Source organism: Camellia sinensis, chromosome 7, assembly GCF_055761805.1.
Source record: "Camellia sinensis isolate YWXY chromosome 7, ASM5576180v1, whole genome shotgun sequence".
In the NCBI taxonomy this organism is placed as follows: domain Eukaryota; kingdom Viridiplantae; phylum Streptophyta; class Magnoliopsida; order Ericales; family Theaceae; genus Camellia; species Camellia sinensis.
In genome coordinates, this window is record NC_138967.1 from 36,799,789 (window position 1) to 36,811,984 (window position 12,196).

General features: G+C 34.8%; 1 protein-coding gene across 1 annotated transcript; it reads right to left on the reverse strand.

Moving 5' to 3' along the window:
* Nucleotides 1–856: 856 nt before the first annotated feature.
* LOC114289441 (uncharacterized) lies at nt 857–3,456 on the reverse strand. The gene is made up of 3 exons (XM_082880613.1): nt 2,456–3,456; nt 1,099–2,357; nt 857–972 (listed from the first exon to the last, which is right to left on the reverse strand). Exons 1-3 carry the CDS (start codon nt 3,454–3,456, stop codon nt 857–859), a joined length of 2,376 nt encoding a protein of 791 aa, XP_082736739.1.
* Between the last annotated feature and the right edge of the window lie 8,740 nt (nt 3,457–12,196).

A 12,196-nucleotide genomic window follows, 5' to 3' on the forward strand; every position in this document is an offset into this window, starting at 1 on the left:
GAACATCTGTTCGGGACCCTCTACATTTCAGACTATTGATATTACTTACCCCAATTTGCTCACCAATGTGGACAATAAAACCCCCAACAATACCACCAAGTCAGCCACAATGTAATGCATGCCTTACCTGATCCAAATTGGCCACCACATCATGCACTGAGTATTGGAATTCGCTAGAGGTTGCAGTAATCCACAATGCAACTCTAGTTTTAATTAGCTCACAAACCTCCTCCAATATAGGTTGTTTTTCATTAAAGATACACTCATTTCGAAGCCTCCACATAGACCACAGTGCTGCCAAAGGAATTGCCTCCCAGATTTTCTGTTCAATCTTTCTCCATTTGTACCCTCTCCACCAATCCAATAGCCCTTTGGGCTTTTCAGGTATCACCCAAATCAAACCCCACCAATTCAGCAAATTTGTCCAGATCCTCCAAACAAAGGGGCACTGCACCAGAACATGACACCCTGATTCCACCTCACAGCTGCAAAAAACACAGTTCAATTGAGCCTCATCACTAAGACACCTCACTCTTTGGAGGAAAGCTCTTGATTTGATTCGACCCTTCCAAGCGAGCCAACCAAAAAACTAAACTTTTGGTGGAGAAATATTATTCCAAATCAACCTTGATGTCCCCAAACATTGCTCTACACATCTTCTATTATACATTGAATTAACTGTAAACACACCTGAAGATGACACCTTCCAAGCCAATGCATCAGCTTTTTCTGATAAAGATGGGTCATATGAAAGCAAAATGGACTGTAGTCTTTCCATCTCAACCTCCTTCCAAACTCTCAGATTCCTTCTGAAACTCAACTTCCATTCAGATAAGCCATTTCTTTTATCCATCATCTACTTAAGAGTGACCTCTTTTTCTACTGACAACTCAAATAATCGAGGAAAATCCTCCTTCAAACATTTGTTGGATGCCCAACTATCCTCCCAAAATCTAACCCTCATACCATTCCCTACTTGAATGACAGAATTATCCATAAAGAAGCAAAATAGGTTAGAATTGTTGTGTTCCAACCTGAGAATATCACTCTAGACTCTTGAACATTGGTCACTGCTACCAGAATCTGGTCTCCACCTACCTCCAGAGCTGCCATATTTACTAATTAAAATGTCTTTCCACAACACACGGTCCTCACTACCATATCTCCACCACCATTTGGCTAGTAAACAATCATTGACTTCCTTCAATTTCTTAATCCCCAAACCTCCCAAGTGCTTTGTTTTGGTAACCTCCTCCCATTTTACCAGATGGATCTTCATTTTAAGTTCTGAACCTCCCCACAAAAACCTGGCCTGAATTTTGTCCAGCAATTTTGATACATTTGCAGGCAATTTAAACAAAGAGAGGTAGTACACTGGTAGAAAAGATAACACTGCTTTGATCAATGTTAACCTACTGCCAAACGATAGTAATTTCCTTTTCCAAGACGCCGGCCTAGACTTGAATTTATTGATTACCGGCAACCATGTGCTTTTCTTTCTTGGGCTAGCCCCCAGTGGTAAACCAAGATACATGAAAGGTAACTTTTGGATCATACAATTCAATTTTCCTGCGAAAACATTTACCTCTGCCTCCTGTACACCTACTCCACAAACTGTACTCTTATGAAAATTAATCTTCAATCCGGAGAGCACTTCAAAACACCTCAAGATTCTCTTAACGCTCAAAATGTCGTTCTCTTCTGCCTCACAGAACACAATTGTATCATCTGCAAATTGCAAATGGGTAACATTAACCTCCCTTAGGCCAATCACACCTCCTTTGATTAACTCCAATGCTTTAGCTCTTTGGAATAATATATTCAAACCCTCAGCCACTATATTAAAAAGAAAGGGAGACAACGGATCCCCTTGCCTGAGTCCTTTTTCTGGACAGAATTCATTAGTCGGGGAACCATTAACAAGAACTGAAACTCTAACTGATTGTATACACACCTTCATCCACCTAATCCACTTATCCTGGAATCCAAAGCTTGACATCATATTAAAGAGATACTCCCAATTTACCGTGTCGTATGCTTTTTCAAAATCTAGTTTCAAAATTACCCCCTTCTTCTTTTTCCTTTTCCACCAATCTACTACATCATTGGATACTAAAATCCCATCTAAAATGTTCCTCCCCCCAATGAAAGCAGACTGAGATTCTCCAATTATTTTAGGCAATACCTTCTTAAGTCTAGAAGCTAGAACCATAGACAAAATTTTGTACAGAGATCCAATAAGGCTAATTGGTCTATAATCTGAAACACCACCTGGATTCTCATTCTTAGGTAACAATGTGATGAAAGAGCTATTGATACCTTTTGCTAAGCATCCATTATCATAGAATTCTTTGAAGCTATGACATGAAAGAATCTTGTATTCTTATCTCCTTTTAAACTCCAATTAACTCTAGACTTCTGCCTCCATAACCATTCTTCTCTCCTATTTAATAACCATACTTCCTTTCGAACTTCTCTCATTCTTTTAACCCCATTCTGCATAAGACTTCTAGATTCAGCCACTAGATCAATTGCATGGAGTTCTTCCTCCGCTACTTTCAATGAATGAGTAACATTGCCAAAGACCTCTACATTCCATTTTTTCAAAACTGAACGTAGAACCTTCAGCTTATTCATAATAATAAAACCTGCCCAGCCAGTAAAAGTAGAATCAACCCAGGACTTTTTCACAACTTCTCCAAATTTCGGATGTGAAGTCCAAGCGTTTATGAACCGAAATGGCCTTGGACCCCAATCCTTGCCATCCTCGACCAGTAGCAGGGGGCAATGATCTGAAACACTTCTCTCTAGACCCCATAACTTTAAATTTAACTTTTCCACCCACTCTGTTGACATGAGTACTCTGTCAATTCTACTCCATCTTTCACCTTCATTAGAATTGCACCAAGTGAACTGTCTTCCCAACATGGGTAAATCAAGAAGCTCCATATTTTCTATAAATAGATTAAACTCTTTCATCCCTTTGTCTCTTCTAGAACACCCCCTTCTTTTCCCAAGATTCCGTATCTCATTGAAGTCACCAACTAGACACCATGGATTATAGAAGCTAGATCTCCACCCATACAGGACATTCCAGAATCTACTTCTCTCATTAACTTCATTAGGAGCATGAACATTGACAAGAACACAGTTAAAATTTGGAAGAAGAGTACCTGAGAGTACAATGCAATGCCTTGTGCTACAACACTGTGATAGCTTGAAAACAGTTGATTTCCAAATGCACAGAAGCCCACCAGCTCTCCCTTCAGAGTTGACTGCCATGAATTCCATTTCATGCACAGGCCATAATGATTTTACAAAATCTGGTGTAACCTCACTTTTCTTTGTCTCTTGGAAAAAAGCAAAATCAATTTTTCTATCCTTAAGCAGTAATTTGACCCTCATTCTCTTTACAGATTTACCCAAACCCCTTACATTCCATGATAAGAGCTTCATAGAGACACATTATATAACACCTGTAACCACCTGAAACATAATGATAACCATCACAATCTCACAGCACACCTGAGCTGCAGCCTTTGCATGGTATAGCTTGTTCATCACAGGCCTGTAATAATAATGTTAAGATGGCATACTACAATGGAATCAGTTGTGGTGGTTAGATAGTTTGTTATATAGTTGGTTAGACTAAATAGGAGCTGGGCTGGTTAAAGAGAGTTAGTTAGGATTAGATATTTTGTATAGATTATATATTTTGTTTACTATATAAATACAAGTGTAAGATACAGTTTTGATTAATAAGAATTGTAAGATTCACAATAGAAACCATCAATAAGTGAATGAGAAATTGGCTACCATTTGAGTATGGTTTTAAAATGAAATTTATTTAATTTCAAATTAAATTTATTTGTTATATTTTTGGGTCAAAATTGAACCAGATTCGATTCAAAATTCAAATATGTTTGACAGAACAATCATTTGTGTTCTTTGCACTGATTCCATGGAAGATTTGTATCTCTACATGGAAAAGATATATGTCTTTTCATTGAAAAGTCACCATGATCTTTTGAAAAACCACTAATTCACCTATATAAATACAATCCCATTGCATTCATTTTGCATAGAATTCATCTCGTGTTTCTTTTTTTCTACACTCTGTCTTTTCTGTAAGAGAATTTTGCACAATAAAGTTTGCAAGACTTACCGTGGTAGTGCTGATTCTGCAAAGTTTGATCGTTGCATCTTGAAAGATAAACGTCCAATAAAAACTCGTAAGCACCATAGCGGGGGACGAATTTTTCTTAAAGAAATTGTGTCCACAACAAGCCTTGATCAACCTGTTATCAATTCTAGATTTATACAATCTGTTTGTAAGTATTTATAGTTTTCTACATATGATTTGATTTGGTTTTACCCAAACAATTTACGTTGTTTTCAACTTATATTTTTTTTATATAATTTGGTAATGTATTTGGTGCAATGTTTATGTGTTTCACACCGTACACATAAGGAATTATTCCTACAGAAGAGTTGTGGAAGAAAGTAATATGTATTTAGGGAATACTTGGTATGCATCTGTAGTGGTTTCCCAAGTCCATTCTAAAATTTGAAAGGATATCCTATCTGTGGTGATCTCAAGACCTGATTCCCATAGGTGCTTTGTTGACAACACTCAAATTATGATTGGGAATGTGGTAAGGTCCTTGTTCTGGAAGGATAGATGGGTTGCTGATAGATGCCTAGAGGAATAGTTTCCAAGACTATTTAGATTCTCACGTAAGGATAAATCAGTCAATGCAGTGCTTGATCTCAGAAAAGGATTATCAGACTGGGAACAGAGTTTTCGTATTAATTTAAAGGACTAGGAGGTTTTTTTGCTTTCAAATGCTAGTGATAAGGAAGATACTTTTTGTTGGAAGACTGAGAATTCTGGCTGCTTTAGTGCATCATATGTGTATAGATGGTGTGATTTCATTTTACATCAAAATAATTTTGGAGTTTTAGCTAAAATGGTTTGGCACAATGTTTTCCCACTAAAAGTTAAAACTTTTGTATGGTTGGTTTGGAGGCATAAACTCAAACTAGAGTTTATCTTCAAAGAATTGGTGTCATTAATAGGAGTGCTAATATTGCCTGTGTGTTTTGCAATGAAGAAGCGAAGTATGTTAATCTTATATTGTTGTGGTGTCCTCTCATTTGGAAGGTCTGAGCTAATATTATGAGGTGGTGGGGTGTTCAATGAGTTATACCCCAATCAGTGGAAGATGTTTTATTTTGGTGGGCTAATTTTTCCTTCAATAAATTTGTGTAGAAGATTTGGAAAGTTATACCACTTGCAATCTTGTGGTCCATTTGGAAACATAGGAATAAGGTGGTGTTTCATAGCACTCAACCCAATCTGTTGGGACAGTGTGATCTAATCAAAAATGATAGTGGCTTTGTGGGTAAGGGCCTCATCCCAGGTGTATCTTTTTATGTGAATGACTTTGTCTTTAACCTCTGGCAAATTAAATTCTATAGCAAGGGGCATTGGCTGTAGGCTTTAGTGAGTTATGGTGGAGTCTTTTTGGGGTCTACTGGAGATCAAAATGAATAACATTGAAACAAGGGGCAAAACAAAGAAAACAGAGGCATACAAAGAAATATAGAAAGTCTGAACTTTTGGGTCGTCTAATTCAATTCATTAAAAATACTGAAGCAAATGTGCCTATATAGGCTTACAACCAAAACAACCAAACAGAATTTTACGGACCACTAAGTCACTAATGTAAACCCACTACAACCACTAGCATAATATTAGCAACAATATCAACTACCCAATTGACTAAACAAACTCAGAAAATTACAGACACTACTAATAACCCGAAGAGACCGAGTTAGACTTTGAATCATTCTTCAACAAGGTCTGCCTTTATTTGTGCCTGTATCTGTTTGTATCATTTTTTGAGTTTCTGAGTCGTGGTTAGGTTTATGGGTTTGTCATTTGTGAGGTAGGTTTTTTGGTTTTCCTGTTTGGGGTTCCTTTGGTTGACTTCTCACCAACTCCTTGATTGCTAGCATATGATTGGGCTTATTCAATGGTGTCAACCTAGTTGGGATCATTTTGCTTGGCTTTGATACTTGTGCATTTCAACTCCTTTATTGATATATGTTTCATCTATTATCAATAAAGTTTTCTTTTTTGCTGATCAAAAAAAAAAAAAAAAAAATCATCTATACATCATGAAAAAGTGTGAATAAATTAATAATCTTAACAATTGAAAATATTTGAAATTTATCTCAATCATTATGATTTATATCAATGTCAATGACTCTGATTTATTTCAACTATAAAATCATATAAAATTACTCGAGAAATATAACATTATAATTATTGTGAAAAATAAATTATAATTGATTTACTTAAGTAGTGTTTGATAACGTTTATATTTATAAAATTGTAAATTAGTTTTTATTTATTTTTAGAAAAATAAAGACTGAAAACACGTTTAGTTTAAATAAAATATTAAAAAAACAGCTAACCATGTGAGCAACACAAAGTCTTCCGCATTGCTTCCGTGTTCTTTCTGCATTTTTCTTCAGTTTCTAAACTTTTGCATGTCAAAAATAATAAAAACAAAAAAATGCTTCCGTAAATGCTACTCCCGTATCTTGTGCATCCGAGTTCCTTCCTCATTGCTTCCTTGTTCCTTCTTTTTTTTTTTTTTTTTCCCTTTAACGTTTAATTTGAAAGACCAGTTTATAAATTCAATAACTTACCAAACAAACAAGTTTATATAATAATTTTAAATTTTTTTTGTAAATATAAAATAAATAAATAAATAAATAAACTGAAAATTGAATGGTTTATAAACTTTAGTAAGTTAAAAATGATAAATAAACAGACAATGCTTCCTTAAATGCTACGCATGCATTGTGCATCCGACTTCCTTCGCATTACTTCCGTGTCCCCCCCCCCCCCCCCCCTTCCTTTTTTTTCAATTTTTAAACTTTTGTAAGGTCAAGTTTGGGAAGTCTTAAATAATCTATATTTTTATTTTTTTATCCTTTTTTTATCACATAACCTCTTTACTTTTGTGCACATCTTTTCGTAAAAAGACAAAAAGTATATTTATTTAGGTCATCCCAAACAACCCCTAAATATGTTTTTTCAGTTTTTAGTTTTTAATTTAACTTATAATTTGAGAGATCTATTTATAAACTCATCAAAAACTTACCAAACAAGTTTATATAATAATTTTTGTAAATATAAACAAAAAAAAAAAATAGAATGGTCATGCCCTTAATAATACGATAATTTAAAAATTAGATTTCTCACTTAACTTAGGGATTGTTTGGAATGTCCTAAATAAGTGCACTTTTTGACTTTTTAGACTAAAAAGTTGAGGAAAAAAATATGGTCGTTTGGGTTAACTTTTTGACTTTTTATGAAAAAATGTGTATTAAAAAATTGTATAAATTAGTGTGTAGGGAAAAATTAGAATTGGGAGTTATGCAGCCGTAATTTTTTACTTTTGGTGAATAGTGATAACTTTTTAACTTTTTGACTTATTGACTTTTTGACTTTTTTTCAACTTGTCAAACTTGACCTTAATATTTTCAATGAATTCTATGGGTAAAAAAAAAAAAAGTAATTTTATATTGTTTATATATACAACAAATTTTGTGGAGTTATAACCAAAAAAATAAAGATAAGGGGACTTACTAATCAGTCATATTAACTAGATTTATTTACTTATAGATTCTGATTAATAGATTTATTACTGTAAATTTATTCATAAAAATAAGAGAGACTAATAAATTTATCAATAAGACTTAATAGTTAATAAGTCTAAAAATGGGACCTATTAATATATATATATATATATATATATATATATATATTATTTGATCAATATATTTTAAAACAAAAATGCTAGAGACCTCAAAAATTTTACCAAATGCCTTATATAGGTGTGGGATCCACATGGAACCACATTGTGGGGTCTCACACCCACATGAGACATTTAGTAGAACTTTTGGTAAAATTTTTAGGGTCTCTAGCATTACTCATTTTAAAATATGTATAAAAGTTGAGTTTCTATTTCCTGAGTTCCTTTCATGCCCTAAAACGTCAAGTTTGTTCCATTCCTAAACTAGAAAGAGATATAGTGCACGTTAGGGATGAGCAGCGGATATACCGATCCGTCCAAACCGACCGAACCGAACCGAACCAATCCGCCGCATTTTGGACGGATGCATGATGCCGAGTGGACGGTTGCGGATTGACATTTTCCAATCCGCCTAGTTTTGGACAGATAGCTGATTTGAGGTTCTTTTGGCCGCAACCGAACCGCCAAACCGCGAGCACCTTTAGTAATTTGTAAAATTTTGTACTTTCAATTTGTTTAGATATTCTATTTATGTTTGTAATTGAAAAAAAGTTTAAATATTAAGTTAAATATATTCTGTTAAAAAAGAGTTTTCAACTTGAATATATTTTTTTAATTAAAAAAATAAATGTATTTTTTATTTATATTTTTTGTTTTAAAATTTAACTCTAAAAATAATAAATAAAAAAGATGATATATGCTAGTTGATTTTTGTTTTCAAAAACATATATAGATATAACAATACAGAGGCATACAATCTTTACTACTGCTCTGTTCATGGTTTTGGTGGTTTGAATTGTTTTTATATTTTAAGAACCACAGATTGTAATACTTTATGTGGATGAGGCATGCTGTCAATGTAATATGTAGATGAGTCATGCAGTGATTGTAATATTCTAAAGTTTCAAACTTTCTTTCTTTCTTTGGATGAGACATGTAGTGATTATAATACTTTTTTAAGTAATTGACTGTAATAATTTTTTTTTTTTTAGGAAGTGCACAAGTTGAATTGTATTGAAAATTTATAAAATTTTAAACCGCCAAACCGATTCGCAGTCATCTGCTCAATCCACATCCACCGAATTGGCAGACGGATACGGATTGATTTTTTACAATCCATCAATTTGATAAACGGTTAGTAGATTGGAAGTTCTATGGCCGCAACTGACCCACACTCACCCTTAGCGCACGTATGTGTGTAATGGGGAAGTTGAAAAGTGTTGGACATGGGGCTCTTATTCTATTTAGATGGGAGTGAGCTTGTGTCTGTTCAAATTATTCAGTATGTTTGGTTTGAGTTTTTCATATTAAATTTTTTAAAAATTGAGTTTTTTGGTTTTCGTATTTTTTTGTTTTTAGTGAATATTTTTAAAATTTTAAACATTTTTTTTACTTTTTTAGATGCACCTTACTTAGATGTATCTAAAAAGTAAAAAAATTGTGAAAAAATATTTTAAAAAATTAATAAATAGATAAAAAATATAAAAAAATGTACTGAATTCTTGTATTTTTTTATATTTTTGGTATTTAGTGAATTTTTAAAAGATTTTTTTTTCAATTTTTTTACTTTTTAGGTATATTTATGTTAGGTGTATCTAAAAAGTAAAAAAATTGCTTAAAATATTAAAAAAATTCAGTAAAAACAAAAAAATACGAAAATTAAGAAAGTAGAATTTTTTAAAAAGTATTTTTGGAAAAATGGAAAAAAGCTTTGATTTTTTTTCAATTTTCAAAGAAAAAAAAAACACAGTTTCCAAAAAGGAATTCAAACAGCTCACACACGGCCATCTATACATTTTTTTTATCAGTAAAGTGAAACTTTGTTGATGAAGAAAGAGAAAGCCAACCATTCCAAAAAGGAATTCAAACAGTTCACGGCCATCTATACATTTTTTTTGATCGGCAAAAACGAAAGACTTTAGTGATGATAAAACAATACAAAGTATGACGGATACATCAATAAAGAAGAGCTTGGAGCTAAACAAAGCTCCAACCTCCTAGTTGGTGAGAAACCAACAAAGAGAACAAAAGAAAGCAACAGAGCAGAACAAAAGAGCATGAAAGCAGAACAAAAACCAGAATAGAACAACCAAATAAACCAGCCAAACTAGAACAGCAAACTCCAGCAGTACATCTGCATAAGAATAGCAAACCCCATAAGCAAACCCCAGCAGCAAACCCCATAAGCAGCAACACATTAGCGACAGCAAGAGAGGCTCCAACAGAACAAAGAAACTCCAAACAAACTCCATCAGTATAGCAGCATTAGCACTAAGATTGCAACAACCCCAACACAAGTTAAACCCCAACAGATCATGATGCACTACACCAAAACAACAATAATAAACCAGAGAGGCGGCACACCAACATACCCAGAAAGGCTCCAACCAAACCCCATCATTGCAGCAACCTTAGCAAAAGAGTGTAGCAGTTCACAGGTTATACCCCATCAGTGCATGATGCAGAATTTCACACTTTTGCAGATTTAACACTAAGTCATTAACTGAATAACCGAAAGAAGGAGTATACGCTCGGAACCACAATGCAATCCGTGTTTTAATAAGTTCACACAACTTTTCCAAGTCCACCTGTGAGTCATTAAAAATGATTTCATTCCTCTACTTCCACAAAGACCAAAGCACTGCCAGTGGGATTATCTTCCAAAGTACCTTCAGTCTGTTATTGCATCTATAACCAGTCCACCACTGAAAAACTCCAGCCAGTGATCCCAGTTGCACCCAAGATACACCCCACCAGCCAATGATATTGGACCAAATTCGCTAGCTAAACGACAACAGCAGCACATGAGTGGCAGTTTCCATGCCATTCCTACAAAATTTATAATTAGCATCAAAATTAGCACTGAGTGCTCCAATCCTTTGCAAATAACTAGTGGTCTTGATCCTCCCTTTCCATGTTAACCAACCAAAAAAATTCACCTTTGGAGGGGCAGCATTTTTCCAGATAATATCCCTCAAATTTGCAGGCAAAGTAGGAGATAGCTCACTCCACTTATAGACAGAATCGACAATGAAGACTCCAGACTTATCTGCAGCCTAAACCAACCCATCTAATACACCACTCCTGAGATCTGGAGCAGTTTGTAACAGCTCCTTCATCCTCCTCAACTCTTCAAGTTCCCATTGAAAAAAAACTCTTCTGAAAACCAAATCCCACTCCTCATTTCCATTACTCCTACTTTTGACCACTGCCACTGATTCACCTTTATGAATAAACACAAAGAATAATCAAGGAAATAATTTTTTTAAACAATCGCTTCCAAACCACAAATCTAGCCAAAATTTTATGAGCCTCTCATCCCCAATAATGATCCTTGAGTTGGCCTTAAAGAATTCCAGCAATTCAGGGCACCTGACAGCTACCCCCAAAATATCCATCTACACCATAGATAACCTGGAATTTGCACCTTGGACTGGCCACCAAGACCGACCAACTTGTAGATACTTGCTAAGGATTACTTGTTTCCAAAGAGCACCAGATTCACTCCCAAATCTCCACCACCATTTGAGAAGAAGACACTCATTCATGGTTCTCACATTTCTGATGCCAAGACCCCCATTACTTTTGCTTTCGGTGACGTCCTCCCATTTTACCATGTGAATTTTCCTTCTAAGTTCATCACCCCCCCCCCAAAGAAATCTAGACTGAATCCTATTAATCTCCTTGGCTACCCCTTCAAGCATTCTAAACAAAGATAGGCAAAAAACTGGTAATGAAGATAGCACAGACTTGATCATTGTCAACCGACCAGCGAAAGAAAGGAGCCTTCTCTTCTAAGAAGCTAGTTTTGATTTAAATTAATCAAGGACAGGTTGCCAAGTCCTTATTCTCCTTGGATTAGCACCCAATGACATCCCTAGCTACTTCAAAGGTAGCCTGTGATGCAAGCAATTCAGAATGGCAGCAAACTCTTTGGTGAGCTCTTCATTAATTCCAACCCCACATACTACACTCTTATGATAATTAATCTTCAACCCAGACAAAATTTCAAAATACCTCAAAATTCTTTTGATATTTGGCACCTCCTCCCTTTTTGCCTCACAAAACAAAATTGTGTCATCAGCAAATTGTAAGTGAGTAATAATAAGGCCATTTGAACCAACTGATGCACCCTGAATGAGTCCAGCCTAGACAGCTCTATGTAACAAAATGTTAAGACCCTCAGCAACAATGTTGAAGTGAAAAGAGGATAAAGGGTCACCTTGTCTAAGCCCCCTTTGAGGGCTAAACTCAACTGTATGTGATCCATTCACTAGGATAGAGACTTTAGCAGTTGAGACACACTCCTTCATCCATTTGATCCATTTTGAGCCAAATCCAAAATTTGATAACATGGAGAGAAG

Excerpts from the sequence above, each read along its gene's own strand:
- LOC114289441 (XM_082880613.1), bottom strand. The coding sequence starts at position 3,456 with ATGAAGCTCTTATCATGGAATGTAAGGGGTTTGGGTAAATCTGTAAAG. Across the intron at positions 2,358-2,455 it reads GAAGTTCGAAAGGAAGTATG|CTTCAAAGAATTCTATGATA; the intron begins GTTATTAAATAG and ends TTCATGTCATAG. Across the intron at positions 973-1,098 it reads TAAATATGGCAGCTCTGGAG|GGAATGGTATGAGGGTTAGA; the intron begins GTAGGTGGAGAC and ends TCATTCAAGTAG.